Source organism: Dryobates pubescens, chromosome 18, assembly GCF_014839835.1.
Source record: "Dryobates pubescens isolate bDryPub1 chromosome 18, bDryPub1.pri, whole genome shotgun sequence".
Taxonomy (NCBI): domain Eukaryota; kingdom Metazoa; phylum Chordata; class Aves; order Piciformes; family Picidae; genus Dryobates; species Dryobates pubescens.
The window spans coordinates 17,146,039-17,163,325 of NC_071629.1; the positions used below are offsets into that span (position 1 = coordinate 17,146,039).

The window sequence follows — 17,287 nt, forward strand, 5'->3', positions numbered from 1 at the left end:
CTGTGAAGCAGCTCTGAGCTGGCTGCTTGGCTCGGCATTAGCTGTGTCATCACCAGTATGCTCCTAATGCTCAGCTCTGGCCTCTGCTTCAGCTCCCACAGGAGACAGGTGGTGCCTGTAGAGTGAGCCTCAGCTCTGTTCCATGCTACAGGTCAGACCCCATGTAAGATAGTGTGGCTGGATTGATGGAGATCAGGTACATACACCACAAAGTGGTTGAGGGGGTGAGCTTATAGAATCATGGGATGATTTGGGTTGGAAGGGACTTTCAAAAGTCATCTAGTCCAACCTCCCTGCTGCCAGCAGGGACATTGCAACTAGAACAGGCTGCTCAGAGCCCCAAACAACTGGACCTGGAATGGTTCTAAGGATGAGGCTTCTACCCCTCTGGGCAACCTGGGTCAGTGTCTCAATGTCAAACATTTCTTCCTTTTGTCTAGTCTAAATCTACCCTTTTTAGTTTAAACCATCATCCCTTGTTCTGTCACAACAGGCCCTACTAAAAATGTGACCCTATCTTCCTTATAAGCCACATTAAGTATTGAAGAGCCAAACTAAAGTCTCTCCAGAACCTTCGCTTCTCCAGTCTGAACCCCAAGTCACTCAGCCTTTCTTTCTAGCAGAGGGGTCTAGCTCTTGGACTATTTTTGTGCCAAGGACTCCAGAGTTGGATGCACTACTCCAGAGCAGTATCACCAGACTGGAGCAGAGGGGCAGAATCTCCTTCTACCTGCTTCCCACATGGCTGGTGATACAGCCCAGGATACAGTTGGCTTTGTGGGCTGCAACTGTACATTGCTGGCTAGCGTCCAGCTTTTCATCCGCCAGTACCTCCAATTCCTTCTCCACAGGGCTGCTTTCAATCCTTTTGTCCCCCAGTCTGGATTGGTACTGGGGGTTGCCCTGACCCAGGTGCAGGACCTTGTACTTGGTCTTGTTGAACCTCATGAGGTTCATGCAGGCCCATTTCTCAAGGATGTCCAGGTCCCTCTGGATGGCGTCGCATCCCTCAGGTGTGTCACTCAGCTTGGTGTAATCTTGCTGAGGGTACCTGGTCCCACTTTGTCACTGATGAAGATATTAAATAGTACTGGTCATAATATAGACCCCTGAGGGATGCCATTTGCCACTGGACTTGCCTTTTTTTCTCGTGGCTGTTTCTGTCTTAGAGAAGGAAGAGCTTGGCTCCACCTTCTGGGTCTTTCTGACTCCCTGCAGCTCCTGTACCTTTCCACTTCTTCCTGTGGCTGTGCCAGTAGGCTGAGCAGATTGTCCTCTGCTCTGAACATGGGTTCTCACTACTGTCAGCTGATTGCAGCGAAAGGCTGTGGCACATCCTGCAGCCTGAGACTTGGGTGGCTGCATTATGCTCATGGGAGCTCTGAATTGCCGCAGCCATTCTGATGAGTACAGAGGACATGGCTTTCTGGTGGGTGGAGACTATAGCTAAGCTCCTTCTGATAGGGTGATGACCACAACCTGAACTTGCCTCTTGAGCTGGCCGGGTGCAGGCGACGTTCCACTCACGTTGCTGCTCCGGCTCTGCCTGCTCTAGGGGCAGTGCTGCCACCTGCTGCTCCTGCTTTTCAACCCTGTTTTCAAGGCTGCAGCTCAGCTCACGCCAGGGCAGCTCCCTTCAGCACTGATGTTTGCCTGTGTCTCTTATCTCCAGCACTGCTTGGCTTTCAGGTTGGGCTTGACAATAATTAAGGGTTGTCAGGGCTGCTGCTTGCGGTAGCAGCTGTTGTGTAATAGCTACACAGGGATAGTTTCAACCTAGCTCCAGGAAGAGAGGGCTTTAACAGCCATCCCCAGCCCGATGTCTCTGTCCCAAGCAAGAGGGAAGCTGCATTTCATAGAATCATAATCAGTAAGGTTGGAAAAGAGCTCAAAGATCATCAAATCCAACCTGTCACCTAAGACCTCATGACTACTAAACCATGGCACCAAGTGCCATATCCAGTCCCCTCTTGAACACCTCCAGGGACGGTGACTCCACCACCTCCCTGGGCAGCCCCTTGCAATGGCTAACAACTCTGTGAAGAGCTTTTTTCTCACTTCGAGCCTAAACTTCCCCTGGCGCAGCTTGAGACTGTGTCCTCGATTTGGGAATCGGCGGGGCCCTGACTGAGCAGGTGGAGCCATGGTGGCAAGTACTGGGCACCTTTGGGGTCGCACCCGTCTGGCGAGAGGCCTCCCGGTGGGTGCATGCCAGCCTCGGGCATTTTTAAAGGATAGCTGTTAGTTTGTAACGAAAAAGCTCCAGGCCGTGCTGGGTGGAGCGAGTCTCAATAAAACATCTCTAACACGCCTGTGCGACCTGTTCTCGCTGGCCGTGCTCGGCGGGGAGGGAGAATCCCCGGGAGGGAAGGTCCCCGGCGCCGCGGGTCCGAGCTGGAGCTCCCAAGTGCTCCCGGTCCCCCCGGGGAGGGGGAGACTACGGCTCCCGGCGTGCCCCGGGCCGGAGCGGCTCCTCCCGGCGTGCCCCGGGCGTGCGGCGCTGATGGCGGCGGCGCCGCCGGTGTACGTGTACAGCCCGGAGTACATGGCCCTCTGCGACTCCCTCTGCAAAGTGCCCAAGCGGGTCAGCGCCGCGCCGGGGGCTGCGGGCCGGGAGGGGTGAGGGGGCGGGTCCGGGCCCGGCGGGACCCCGGCGCGGGGATGTTGGGGGCGCCGCGGTGAGGCCCGAGGTCGGGGGTGTTCGCGGGAGGCTGCCGGGCAGTCCGGGGGCTTTCGGGGGGTAGGCGGTGTCGGGGACAGAGGAAGGGTGAGAGGAGCTTGGGGGAAGCACTGCGGGGGCGTCCCGGACCTGGCCAGCGGTGCGAGGATGGAGGAAGAGCCGGAGCATGCCCTCAGGCTGCCTCTGGCAGGGCGGGAACGCACAAGGGACGCTGCCCGGGTGCCCCGGCCTCCAGCTGCTGTGTGCTGCGGTGCCTTTCGCTGACACACCGGGAGGGGAGGCCCCCCCACATCCCCTGCCCCACTGCGTACCCTCTGCGGGGGAGACCCTGCCCCGGGACCCAGCTCAGGCTGGTGCCAGTTCGGTTGTGCTGCTGGGAGAGTTCACGGTCACACCTCTGCGAGTTACTTTAGCCCTTAGTTGCTGTCTGAACCCTGTGCTGGAGCTGCCCTCATGGTCTTACTGTTGGTTTTTTTTTAGGCCAGTATGGTACATTCACTGATTGAAGCATATTCCTTGCTTGACCAGATGAAGTAAGTGCTCCCCTTTTCTGTGAAGAGGCTGTTTTCTTTGCTAAGGTTTGAGTTTACTGCCCTTGCTGGCAGCATGATCTTGTAGGATCTAAGGGAAATCTGTTTTGCTAGATGGACAACACTGTGGTAATTATGGAAGGTGTAATTTGTGGTCACTCTTTCTGGTCCAATGGAGTACAAATTGCATTGTGCTTTCCCCTTATAGCCCACTGTCACTCTCTGTGCATGTGGCTCTGAGCAGAAGTTGCTGGCACTGCTCTGAGTCCACTGGCCAGTGCTGATGCTGAGAAGGACCATGTTGTTTTGGTGTGTTATGACTGATTTGGAAGACTTTTTGTGAGGTCTTGGTGCTGTTCAGGAGAGAAGATGATGAAGTCTGAGGTGAAAGAGTGAGAACTCTCCTACCCCGTTAGTCTCTTGACACTGGGAGATGTGAAAGGGTTTTCACTTAGACTTAGTTCACTTAGACTTAGTTCAGCCTCTGTTGTGTAACATCTCATAAAATCTTTGAAAAATCCCATGGGTAAGCTGGAAGCTTCTTGCATCCTTCCAGTAACAATGGAGCTGTGATGCATTGCCTGCTTGCAGCCCCAGAGTCTGTGGTTTGGAGAGGGCTTCACAATGTCACAAGATTTATTTAGGAGGAATGTCCAAAGTGCCCAAAGCAGGGAAGGGTGATGTATGCGTTGCTGAGGACAGAGACGGTGTCTGCTTTGAGTGCAGGTGAAGTTAAGAGCATGCTAAACTCTTGACCCAACAGGCTGGTGTCCTTCCATAGCACTGGACAGTGGATATTTTCACTCTCATTGTTTGCTCTCTTCGTAACCAGAACATTGGATCTGCTGAGGATTGCTCAAACGGGGTGAACAATGCAGAAAAGGGGAAAAAACTTGAAGTAAAGTGGAAAGGTTAATGCAGGCAGCACCTGCAAGTGTTGGGGTGAGCACAGCAGGGGAAAAGGCCTACTCCAGCTAAGCTGAATGGCCTTCTCACTCAAAGCACCAATCCACTGAGAAGAAGAGGGAGTTGGTTTGTTTTTTCATCACTTACTGCCTAAAGAAGGCTTCTAGTCAGAGGAGGTTAAAGCTGGAATCCTGGAGTCTCTTGTCCTGATGTACTCCCTTCGTCCTCTCTGTCTAGGATAATCAAGCCAAAAGTGGCCTCCATGGAGGAGATGGCAAGCTTCCACACAGATGCTTACCTGCAGCACCTGCAGAAAGTCAGTGAGGAGGGAGATGATGATCATCCGGAGTCTGTGGAGTATGGACTGGGTAAGGATGTGTGTCTTCAGTGAGGGACAACTTAATATTAGGTCCAGCATGCTTTTTGCTGGAGCTGAGGTTAGACAGGGGTGAGCTCAGGTGGGCTGCTGGGCTGTTTGTGAAGGGAAACTCTCTTTGGCGGGGTGTTGCTGAACCCTGTGAGCCGGTGGTCACCTGTCAGGCTGGTGTTTCCACTGTTGCCAGCAGGGGTGATGGTGCAATCAAAAAGCTTAAGACACCTCTGTGCATAAGCAGCATCATTTCCCTGTTCAGTGCTGGGCTTCATGGGGGATTGCTCTACAGCCCACGAGCCCTGGTGAAAAGTTCTTTTACCTATTTGTACATGAGCTTTTACAAAGTCACACTGACCTAATACAATTATTCCTTCTACCTACTACCTATTCATGGAGCAGGATTCAGCAAAATGTTTGTGGTCTGGGGTCTCCCAAACCCCTTCCTCAAATCACCTTTTATGGCACCAAGGACACTCTCTCACTGCCTTTAGTTCCTGATAGTCAATTTGTACCATAAACTCTCTTTATCTATGTTTAGTTTGTATACTTGAACTCTCTATGTTGTTCAGGAAGTGAAGAACACAATTTGGAAACAACTCATGACAAAACCAGTCTGTCTTGTGACAGAAACAGTATATTCCAAAACAGCAAGCCATGAGAAACTAGCTGACTGGTGAGAAACTCAGGGTTCTCTGAAAAATAAAGGAAAGAAAGAAAAAACCTGAAGCCTTGCTTAGTATTGCTCTTTTGAAATGCAGGGAGGCCTCAGGCCTGGTCTTTGCAAGGTGAGCTTAGGGTAATAGGACAGATTTAAGGTGACAGGGAACTGTCAGCTGCTCCTTGTCTCGCATACTGAGAGCCAGTGCCACTGCTGCTGCTTTAGAGATCTTAGGCAAGACAAAGACCCCACTTGCTGCCCTTGGAAGAGAGCTGAGACTGGCTGCTGCAAGCCTGCTGTGGTGGAGGGCTCAGGTGAACAGGCCTGGAGCAGCTGCTGTTTGCCTGATGACTTAGCTTACATCTTGACTGAAGGACTCTTGCCTGCCTGGACTTAGTACAGCCTGAGCAGTGCAGTGAAAACTGTGTTTATCCTCTGGTGTGGCGTCCTCCATGGGCTGTAACTGGATGTCTGCTCCACTGTGGATCTCCATGGGCTGTGCAGGCTGCAGGAGAATCTCTGCTATGATACTTGGAGCATCTCCTCCCCTCCTTCACTGACCATGGTGCCTGCATAGTTGTTCCTCTCACATATTCCCACTCCTCCCTCCTAGCTGTTGTGCAGCATTTTTCACTTGTTCTTTGGTACAGTATCACAGAAGCACCACCAGCATTGCTGATGGGGCCTTAGCCAGCAGTGAATCTATCATGAAGCCATCTCTGTCGAGCATGGGTGCAACTCCTGGTGTCTCCTCACAGAAGACACCCCTGCAGCCCTCCTTCCCTACCAAAACATTTCCATGCAAACCCAGCACAGTTGTTTTTGTCCTTACACCCACTAAATCTGCTGTGCGAGTCTGAATCGGATACCTCTTGGGAGGGGTTTGTGCCCTGGCACATTCATTGCGTCTGGAACAAAACGTTAGAGCAGTGGCTAAAGACAGAGAGAGAGCTCAACACAAAGAGAATGTGCTTCACCCCAGAGGAAAAGGCCTGTTGTGTCTGACACGTGGATTCTTGCTCACAGGTTACGACTGTCCGGCTACCGAAGGGATCTTTGAGTACGCGGCAGCCGTGGGAGGAGCAACCATCACTGCAGCCCAGTGCCTGCTGGACGGCATGTGCAAGGTAGCAATAAACTGGCCTGGAGGGTGGCATCATGCAAAGAAGTAAGGAAACAATCTCTTCCCTTGTGTTTTCTCACCTGGTGTCTCAACCCCACCTCCTAACTCCCAGCTTCCCTGCCAACCCTCAGCGTGTGGCGATTCGGCTGGGAGAGACAGCATTCCGTTCTGGAATGGAGGAAGAGGAGCACATGGCCACTGGCCTTGTTTCTGCTTTCACCCCCAATCCAGCTGCTGCTACAGCTGGTGCTTGTGCTGGCCCATGCTGCACCCCACCTCACTGACTCTGGTACCAGTGCCAGCAGCACACATGCTCCCTGGTGCCAGAGGCAGTGCACCCTGAAACATTCCTCTCACTGGTTTTATACCCCAGCCCAGGCTGTCCCTACCCTCTAGGGATTGTTTAGCATGGTTTGGGAGGAACATTGAGTAACACAGTCATTTATTCTCAGATTCATAGAATGGTTTGGGTTGGAAGAGACCTTTAAAGATCATTCAGTTCCAACCCGCCTGCCATGGGCAGTGACACCTCCCACTCGCCCAGGTTGCTCAAGGCCTGATCCAACCTAGCCTTGAACACCTCCAAGGGAAGGGACATCCATGACCTCCCTGGGCTCCCTGTTCCAGTATCTCCCTAATGTCCAGTCTAAATCTACCCTCCTTAAGCTTCTTTGTTTAGCATGTACTTGATTTTCCTCATTAGCATATTGAGACTTCAATATTAAATTACTGTTAATATTTAATTACCATTAATTAGGCAAAGGTTGTTGGGGAAGAGGGGTTTGGACACTCTTACTGCAAAGTGTAGAGTTTTGGTTTAAATCAGGTATCCAGGGCGGATGAAGGAGCTAGCACCAAGAGGTGACATGGACTTCACCTTGAAGCAAGTCTGGAGCAGGGATTAAGAAACTTTCTTCTTCCTTTGGTGTCAAGAATATGGAAGCTGTGCCTTGATATATGTGAGGGATAAATCTTTCCACACAACATCAGTCCTCTGTTTAGCTGCTGGGGCTCTCCTCTGGCCAGGCTCAGGAGCTGTGTTGTGAGGGACTCCGTGTGCTCCTGTTTTTCTGGGCAGAAAGGGAGAGTGTTGCTACGGGAAGAGGCTTAGCCTTCATACCCCGAGAGTTTGGAACAGAGCAGCAGAGTATTGCCACTGGCCTGGACCTGCCTTTCACTGCCAGGATCTTCCTGTGACCTGTGATGCAGACAGCATGGATGGAGTCTGCCTGTCTGTCCAGTACTCACAGGAACATGTGGGCCAAGTAGGACTGGGCCCCTCAGTTTAGGAAGGACATTGAGACACTTAAATGTGTCTAGAGAAGGGCAACAAGGCTGGGGAGAGGCCTTGAGTACAAGCCCTATGAGGAGGGGCTGAGGGAGCTGGGACTGTTTAGCCTGGAGAAGAGGAGGCTCAGGGGTGACCTCATTGCTCTCTACAACTCCCTGAAAGGTGGTTGTAGCCAGGAAGGGGTTGGTCTCTTCTCTCTAGCAACCAGCACCAGAACAAGAGGACACAGTCTCAAGCTGTGCCAGGGGAAGTTTAGACTCGTGAGGAGAAAGTTCTTCATGGAGAGAGTCATTCGTCATTGGAATGTGCTGCCCAGGGAGGTGGTGGAGTCACCATCCCTGGAGGTGTTCAAGAGGGGATTGGACGTGGCACTTGGTGCCATGGTCCAGTCATGAGGTCTGTGGTGACAGGTTGGACTTGATGATCTTTGAGGTCTCTTCCAACCTTGGTGATACTGTGGTACTGTGACTGTTCAGGGGCCTGTCCTCTTGCTGCAGAGGGAGAGGAGGTACAGTGGAAAGTGCATTTGAGTCAAGTGGCTCTGAACTTCTTTAGAAGTGCAGAAAGTGCATTTGTGCAACAGCAAGATGGGCAGAGGTAACCTATGAAGCCCCCCATGGTCAGGAAGAGGCAACAGGGCCAGCTAATGCTTTACCAGATGCCTTCAAGGCTGGGGTTGAACTGGCCCAAGCAGACATGCTGTCTGTGCTTCTTAGCCAGGCTTTTAGCTGTCCCTGACCCATCCCTTGGTTGCTGCTCTCCATCCTCCTCCATGTCCCTGTGAGGTGGAAGGAGACTTGCAAAGTAGGAGTAACAATACCAAGGTGAGTGGCAATTGCATCGGCGATGTTCAGCCTCATGGACATTGTTTTCACAGAGATGAAGCTTCTGGCTTCTGTTACCTGAACGATGCTGTCCTGGGGATCCTGCGCCTGCGCCAGAAATTTGACCGCGTCCTTTACATAGATTTGGATTTGCATCACGGGGATGGTAAGGCCCAGCACAGCAGCTCCACCTCAGCTTGAAGAATGGGAGAAATCAAGGCCTGTTGGGGCAGCAAGGCTTTGCTTGCTGCAATAGTTATGGCTTTGGCTCCTTTCAGTACAGTCAGATTCCCTCCATCCATTTCTGCCTTGTCTTGTTCTATGGATTTGCCCTGTGCTGCTGATCGGACCTCTCTTCAGGGTCTGAGGAGTGGTTTTGTACCTAAAGCAACAAATAACATTTCCATTCCCATTCCACTAGCCCTCTGCTAGTGGCTTTCTAGCAAGGACTTCTCCCACGTCCCCTGTCTCCCAGCAGAACAGCTGTTGACAGCGTTTAATTGTTTAATGCCACCTGTGCAAGAGGGAAGCAGTCAGTAGTAGATGATGCTTTTAAAAGAAGGCTTGATGTTATAAAGCTAAAGCCAGAGCTGGCCTTGCTGAAATTGCTCTCTCCTTCAGGTACCTTATTTCAACACTGTTTAACATTTCCTGCTCTCCTAAATTTTATGATGTGATTCATTTTGCTGTGTTTCCCTCCCACATTTGGTTTCTGTTAAGTTTCCTGTTACTTCTTGTCCTCCCCCTGCTACTATTTTAGCATGTCTTTAAGAAAAAGGCATTTTGAACTGCTGCAGCCCTGAGAAAAAGCAAGAGAGCTTGGTAGCTCTGCTTCTAATCAGAGCCAAGCTCTAGCCAAGGCATCTCTGCTCAACTCCTTCCCCAAGCCTTGCAGGCCAAGGGATGCAAGTGAGTGCTGGTAGTGTGGACACTGACCTGAGGAATTGAGATCCATTCAGCACAGATTAGCATGACACCCACCAAAACAATTTCAGTTGTGACCTTTGATGCTGTTGAATTTGTGTCACTGTTGATGAAGGATGGATTTATTGAGGCAGATCTGGTTTTCTACTCTGCTCACTTTGTCCCTGCTCTGCTTATTGCATGGCTCATTGTTGTGTTTAGACTCTTGTTTATAGAAAAGATGCATGAAATGTTTTTTCTCTCCCATTTTCTCATAGGAGTTGAAGATGCCTTTAGTTTCACCTCAAAAGTCATGACTGTTTCTCTGCACAAGTTTTCTCCAGGATTTTTCCCAGGCAAGTTGAACTCAATGAGGCTTTTGCTAATTGGGTTCATGTAGCAGCGATGAGGTCCCAGCAAGGGCAAGACTCACTCCCTCTGTCCAGCAGAAGCGTCTCATTGCCTCTCCTGTTGACCCAGGAGAAGGAAAGAGGGAGAAACGAGGTTTGGCATTTCCCCCGTTCTGGTTGTGAATAGGGTCTGGACAGAGACACTGCTGGGCAGCCACCTGCAGCCCTTAAAGGCTGCGTGACAGAACTGGGCAGAGGGTGAGAACCAGGTGCATCCAACCTCTCCTTTGCTGGTGGTGGCAAATGGACTTCTCCATAAGCATGCTGAAGGTCCTGCCTATACTCTCATCTGAGACATCCCACACGTTTCTCTTGCTGCTGATCCCCTTTCCCATGTCATCAACCATGAGCTGTTTCTGTTTTGCAGGCACTGGTGATGTGACAGATGTTGGCCTGGGGAAAGGTCGTTACTACAGCGTGAATGTACCTATTCAGGATGGCATTCAAGATGAGAAGTATTACCAGATCTGTGAAGCGTAAGCCCTCTTGCTCTGATGCAGCTTACTTGGGTTTAGAGAGCAGAAACTGCACAAATTTCATTTCACAGAATCATAGAATCAAAGAATGTTAGGGGCTGGAAGGGACCTCGAAAGATCATCCAGTCTAACCCCCCTGCCAGAGCAGGGTCCCCTATACCAGATCACACAGGAACACATCCAGGTGGGTTTTGAATATCTCCAGAGAAGGAGACTCCACAACCTCCCTGGGTAGCCTGCTCCTGTGTTCTGTCACCCTCACTGTGTGGAAAAATTTTCCTCCTGTTTCCATGGACCTTCCCATGCCTCAGCTTCTACCCATTGCCCCTTGTGCTGTCATTGGGCATCACCCAGCAGAGCCTGGCTCCGTCCTCTGGGCACTCACCCTTTACATATTTATAAACATTAATGAGGTCACCTCTCAGACTCCTCCAAGCTAAAGAGCCCTCAGCTGCCTCAGGCTCTCCTCATAAGGAAGATGTTCCACTCCCTTCATAATTTTTGCGGCTCTGTGCTGGACTCTTTTGAGCAGTTCCCTGAGGTCCTTCTGTAACTGAGTGGCCCAGAACTGGACACAATGTTCCAGATGTGGCCTCACCAGGGCAGAGTAGAAAGGGAGGAGAATCTCTCTTTTTAGTTTTTATTTACTCTTTTAAATTGCAGTCCTTCCTTAAGCCTTGTCCCTTCCCTTGTCACAGTTTTTGAGTACAACGAACGTGGATTTTGAGAGGTCTCAGAGGTGTTGCTGAATCCTTAGGCAAACTGAATATTGAGAGGCATTTGTGGGTGACTGGAGTCTATTTGCCATGGGTCAGCCTTGAGTGTTTGAAAGACCTTGAGAGGGATGAGTACTTTTTAGCTGTGAACTTAGGCCTAGGTGATTTTTCTTCAAATAAATGCTCAGAACTCTGTCTATCTGTGGGAGATGTATTTGGGGCTGAGCAGTAAGTATTTTCCAAGCATCTTCTGGCTGTGCTGGAAGAGAGAAAGGCTAAACAGCATTATTCCCTTTGTGGTGATCATAATACTAAAAGTGGTGCACAGCCAAATGTTTGACATGACTAATTGCCTTCTACAAAGGAGAGCACTTCTAATAAACTGTATCCACAACACTGGCCCTGCTGTACCCTGGCATCTGCTGGAGCAATTAATTGTGTTTCTTCCTCAGGAACCATGCAGGAAAGAGGAGGGCAAGAAGTTAGTCTAAGCCTTTCCTCTGTTTGTCCTGTCCTGGGTGAGAGGAGTCAGAGTTTAGGCTTCTTGTTTCACCAGATCCTGTTCTTCACTGTGACTTTTACAGGAGAGCAAAGCCCCTGGATTTGGCTTGCAGCCCTTCTGCTCAGGGCAGCCAATGTAAACATTTGGTTTGATGCTTCTAAGCTAATCAGGACTACATCCCTCTCTTCTGTGTTCTCAGTGATGTTTTTGCCTTCCATCAGCCTTCTGATGAGTGATTTGAGAGCTAAACTTACTGCAGGGGAGTAACTAACTAACTAACTGGGAGGAGAGGGAGCCTAACTGTTGTGTGGGGGCTGGGAGCAGAGAATGCAGACAGCTTGAGAGGCATTGGTAGATCTGAGGAACCAGGGCCGTGCATTCAGCACCCCTCTGAGCTGTGCATGTGGTAACCATTTCTCCTCCCCACAGGGTGCTGAAAGAGGTGTACAGTGCTTTCAACCCCGAGGCAGTTGTGCTGCAGCTGGGGGCTGACACCATGGCTGGAGATCCCATGTGTTCTTTCAACATGACACCTGAGGGAGTGGGCAAGTGCCTCAAGTATGTCCTGCAGTGGCAGCTAGCAACCCTCATCCTGGGAGGAGGTGAGTGCAGGCACATCCTGCTGTTCACAGGGAAACAGGTTTGTCCTCCTGTCACTCATCACTGAGTGTGTGTCCTTGGGCTGGGCACCGACTGGAGTTTAGCAGGGTGACTGCTGGGCAGCATCAGAAGGGCACTTTGTGATGCAGTGTTGTTTTCACACAGACCTTTAGATCTTGAGCTAAAGGCTCCTTGTCTCCTCTGGAAAAGGACTTTGGCTACCTGCATGGTACAGGTGGTCGGTCTTGGCTGTGGTATGTCTTCCATTATACTGAGGATGCACCTTTCAGGCAAAAAACCAACCCCAAAGCTCTCAAAAAATGAGGGACAACTATTTGTCATTGATGAAAATACCAAAGGGGTGTCCCACCACTGCAGGTTACATAGGCATGTGAAGTGAAGATTGAGAGAGGAGTCAATACTTGCAACAAAAGAAAGTCCCAAACCAAAACTGGAAAATGTGGTCTCCTTCTCTTTTCAAAGTGATATTTTTTCTCTCACTATTTTAGTCAACTTTGCTGGAAAAAAAAACAACATTCTGAGTCCCTTGCAGGATTGTTTTCAGCTAAGGATTCTTCTTTTGGACTCATTTGCCATTACCACAGAGGTGACCATTACCATGCTGACTGTGAAACTTCATTTGCTTGTGCAGTACTCACAAGTTGTACTAATGAGTGCTGAAGAGCTCACCAGTGAATGTCTGGGCCTGTGTATTACACTTTGTGGGTCAAAGGCTGGTGTTAAAAAGTAGAATTCCCCTGGCTCCACTGCTGCCCTTTCACTTCTCTCCCTATTGCCTTTGAACACCTCTCCTTGTTGCCAGAAGAGAGCCCAGTGTATGGGGCTGGGGGCTCATGCTGGGGGCTGAAGGAGCCTGGCCTGTGCCATGTGGTTCAGTTTGGGAGGTCTGTCCTTGCATACAGGACCTGGCACCCTATAGCCAGTAGGTGTCAAATGATGGTTTTGGACACAGCTTGAGTGGGTGAGATAAACTGGATTCATGTAAACTGTGTGTGTTGCCCCTGCAATTTGTTCCTTCCACTAAAATCTCTCTCTCTCTCTTCCCTTTCCCCACTCTCTTCCCCCTCCAAAATCAAATCAACAATTCTTGCTGGAGACAGGAGGCTACAATCTTGCCAACACAGCTCGCTGCTGGACATACTTGACTGGGGTCATCCTTGGGAGAACTCTGTCCTCTGAGATCCCTGATCATGAGGTAAAGCTTTGACAAACTCTCCTTTCTCCTTGAGCCAGAGCTGAGTTGTTCTACCTGATCTGAACTCACCCTTGCTGCTCGATCCTGTTTTGTTGAGACACTCCTGTAACAGATTACTATGGAGGGGACAGGTGGGGGAATCGCCTCTTTGTTCAAACAGCTCTTTAGAACCTTCCTGTACTTTTGGCAGGAAAGAGCCAGGCCTTTTCCAAGGCTTTACATTTCAGTCCTGCTTTCATAACTTACAGAAAGTGCTGGGTGCTACTTCTGATCAGCAGCCTGGCAGTGGGCCACGAGGCCAGGAGCTGACGGTGATCATGTATGAGGTGTCTCAGTTCCAGTGCTGGTGGTTTTAAAGTCTTAAGCCAGGCTGGACAGCTGGTTGGAGGGGCACAATCCAGGCTGAATTTGGGTGGAATAACTGTAGGTTCATAGTAGATCTGAAGCCATAGGTCAGTGTTACTGACCCTATGGAAACAAACCTGCATGTGCAGAGCAGTCCAAGCCTGCAGAGCAGAATTACAGTTTTGCCTCTCTCTGAGGATCTCATGGAACAGTTTGAATGAGGAAGTGAGGCCTTGTGTGGATTGAAACTGGAAATTTGGCATATTAGAAACTGGTGATTACACATGCAAGATACTTTTGGAGAGAAGTTGTCCTTAAATATGGTATTTTAAGTAGGTTTCTGAAGAAACATGTTTTAAATGGGACTGAATCCTTTGTATATATGAGAAGTGAAAAGAAAGGGTTCCTGTGTAGGAGTTAACTGCTGAAGGTTTTTACTGCTCAGTTTTGCTCTGGATGTTTGTTTTTTTTGCTGTGTTATTGATTCCTGCACTGAGTGCTCTGAAGGAGAAGAGCAGCGTGGGAATGAGTTGATTGCAGGATGTCACTGAGCACAGGAGGGTCCTATGTAGTCTGGCTGCTCCTTCTCAAAGGAATTTGTATCCCTTCCAGAACTTGGCCTGCAGAGCTGAGCTGGCTGTGAGTTGTGGTGCTGTTGCTGGCCAACCTGTTTGGGTTACCCTGCAAGGGTAATGGTGCTGGTGATTTTGTTTTTTGGAGATGGGATGAGCTGCTCAGGATTCACCCTAGAGAAACAAGTTCCCAGGTAACAGCCCAGCCTGCTTCTTGGAGCTGTGATGTAGCACTTGAAGAGGGATGAACTGGAGGTAAGGGAAATGTGGGCTGCTGCTGCAGTCACCAAGTGCTGCTGTTGCCACTTGGGACACCTATAGGAGAATTTTTATGGCAGGCATATAAAACCCCCTGCCCCTTCTTCCAGGGACCCTGGGACTGTTAGAAGCAGGAGAAAGGGCCTTGCTGAGGGAATAAAAAGCACTTTATACCTACTAAACAACTTCTGCCCCACTCCCCACTTCACCAGCTGTTGCCACTGCTCCCAGACATGGGCAGACAGGAGGCCAGGTCAGGCCTTTTGAGGGGCTTGTGGCAGGAAATGGGACAACTTATCTTTAGAAGGGGAGCTGGGGAAACTGTCTCAAAGCCTGATTGTAAGTGAAGCCCTTCTGTTGTTTTTTGCCTAAGTGCTGAGGCAGGTGCCAGCATCTGCAGGCCACTCAGCTGGTGATGAGCTGAGTGTCTGGCCCAGCAGATGGCAATTCCCCAAATGTAACAGCTATTCCACAGAGAGCTGCAGAGAACTGGGAAGTGGAGTCCTCTGTAGCAAACAGCCATTTCCCCTTTCCAGCTCTCAAGAGCTTTCTTCCCAAACCATGCCTCTCAAAGGTTTATTTTCTTTCCCCTTGTATGGCAAGAAACAGTTGTGGTGGTGTCCACTGCAAGTGTTTCTCTTTCTCCCTTGGCCTGGACACTGGACTTGGCTTGGTTTGTTGTGGTGGCCTTAAATAGCATGGGAATGTGCAGTCTGGAGGATGGTGCCTCCTTTGCCATGTTAAGTGAGCAGTATTGTCCAGGAAGCTGTCAGTCTGCTTATTTCCTCTCCTCTGTGCTGCGGTAACCAACATCAGATTCTGAGGAACAAATGTCAGTAGCAGTGCAAGCACAGAGTTCTCTGGGTATTTCCAAGTTTTCTGTGATGTGTGCCCAAGAAGTATCTTGCTGTCTCAGGATTTGTCCCACTGGTAACATGTAAGCCTCAATTTATGAGAGCATTCAGTATGATTATGGTCTTTACATGTTTAAACTGGTCCTGGGGGCAGCTCTGACTGTTCACTGCTTGGTTTTATGCCAAGATTTTGTTCCTTTGAAAAATGAGGTTTGCAGGTAACTGTGTGTAAAATGAGTGCCAACAGCTTTCCCAAAGAAAGCATGTGGACAGGTTTTGGGTGCACCATTGCTTCCCAAACCCTTGGAGTCGGTCGTGGTGGCAAACTTCAGGTGGGCACAGGCACTGCAGAAGCAGCTCTTTGATGTCCTTCAGATGAAGAATATGTCTTTGCCTTTTTACAAACAGGGACCCATGGGCAGCCCTCCCTCCAGCTCAGCCAGCCAGAGACCTCTCTGTTGACTCTCTCCTTCTCTTTCCTGCAGTTCTTCACAGAGTATGGTCCTGATTATGTGCTGGAGATCACACCCAGTTGCAGACCAGACCGCAATGAGCCACAGAGAATTCAAGAAATTCTTAACTGTATCAAAGGTGAGTTGTCCAAGCCAACAGTACTTCAGGCTCACAAGTCCTTATAGAAATGACTTCAGGAAAGCTCATTAAAGTCTTTCTCACTGCCTAGAAAGACCAACTACATTCACTTGACTGCCCATCATGTACAACATCACCTGTCTCCTGCTTCACATGGGATTCTTGGTGTTGGTAGCACATCAGCTCAGAACTGTGGGTCTCTTAGCAAAAGTTGCCCCTGGCTAGGCCATTCTGTCAGGTTGAAGTATCAGTGGAAATACCCTTTTTTGCCTGCTTTTATTTGCAGGGAATCTGAAGCATGTTGTTTAGCAGAGAAGAAAGGCTCAGGTTTCCACAGGAGCATTCATTTCCTGCGTGAAAGATGGCGTGTTTGTGTGAGCTGCAGGGGAGATTTGGAAGAAATTCTTGTTGGTTGGTTGTTCTTTTTCTCTTTAAAGAATAAAAGCTGCTGGGCACCATGAGCACTGTGGCTCTTCCCAGGCAGGAATGTGAGCCCTCCAGCCACAGCCTTCCAGTGCTGGCAGAGCCTTCCTTGCTCCTTTCTCTTTCCTTTTTTAACATCACACAGTTTATTCTCACAACTGGTTTTAAATGTTTTTTTTAAGAGAGAGGCTGCTCAAAGCTGTGAACCCTCCCCAGCTGGAGCCCACCACCACATTGGCCCTCTTGGCAGGGGCATGGCTTCTGAGCTGCCCTCCTGGAGAACAATGCCAAAAAGCCAACTGTGCCCTGGGGCTGTGCCTCCTTCCCAGGGAAAGGCATAGCCATTGGGTTTTTAACTGGGATTTTTCTAAAATAAAATATTTGAAATACTCTTCCAGGCCTTTTCTTTCTTCCTGCACCCACCCTGCCTTGCCAGTGATCTTTCTCCTCAGCACTTCACATGTGCAGTGGAGGTCCAGTGCTGGAAAGCGAAGATCTGCATTTGTGTTTGTAAGCGTCGCTTCCAGCTCCATCCCATAAAGCAGCTCCCAAGGTGGGCTCCTGAAATCCTTTGTGGAGGGCCCAGACCCTGGGGATGCTCTCTAGCCTGTCAAGGGGCAGGGTCACAGCCCCTGTCCGAGGAGAGGAAGCTCTGGAGGCCCCGGCACCCCATGAGAGCTGCCACTCAGCATCTCATTGAGGCCTTTCAGCAAGGGAACCTGGGGCAGATGCCTCCTGGTGCCGTGGGCTGTGGAGCTCGGGCTCTGCTGCCCTTGTCCCTTCCTTTGTCTGGCCTGCAACACTTTTATCTGTGCTGTTTCTTTTTAAAGAGTGCCAGTGACTGTGGGAAAGAATATTTCCTGTTGCTTAAATTAGGTTACACTGGAATAAATAACAAGATGAAAGGACACCCAGCCTGGCCTGGCTTTGGTTTGATCTCTTGTTTTCCACAACTGATCTAAACAACAGGAAATCCAGCATGGAAGGAGTTCAGCAGGACTCATGTCTGTATCCCCTGGCTCCCATGTCCCCTAGA

The 17,287-nt window shown here is 50.0% G+C and overlaps 1 protein-coding gene across 3 annotated transcripts; it reads left to right on the plus strand.

Moving 5' to 3' along the window:
• Positions 1 to 2,484: 2,484 nt before the first annotated feature.
• On the plus strand, positions 2,485 to 16,228 carry HDAC8 (histone deacetylase 8). 3 transcript variants are annotated; one of them, XM_054169653.1, is made up of 11 exons: positions 2,485 to 2,584; positions 3,161 to 3,213; positions 4,354 to 4,484; positions 6,174 to 6,315; positions 8,439 to 8,551; positions 9,567 to 9,644; positions 10,066 to 10,174; positions 11,822 to 11,994; positions 13,114 to 13,208; positions 15,723 to 15,828; positions 16,115 to 16,228. In XM_054169653.1, exons 1-11 carry the CDS (start codon positions 2,504 to 2,506, stop codon positions 16,135 to 16,137), a joined length of 1,104 nt encoding a protein of 367 aa, XP_054025628.1. In that variant the 5' UTR covers positions 2,485 to 2,503; the 3' UTR covers positions 16,138 to 16,228. The 3 variants fall into 3 exon arrangements, with proteins under 3 accessions (XP_054025628.1, XP_054025630.1, XP_054025629.1); XM_054169655.1 differs by lacking the exon at positions 3,161 to 3,213 and having other exon boundaries at positions 2,486 to 2,584; positions 16,115 to 16,222; XM_054169654.1 differs by lacking the exon at positions 16,115 to 16,228 and having other exon boundaries at positions 2,492 to 2,584; positions 13,110 to 13,208.
• The last annotated feature ends 1,059 nt before the right edge of the window (positions 16,229 to 17,287 follow it).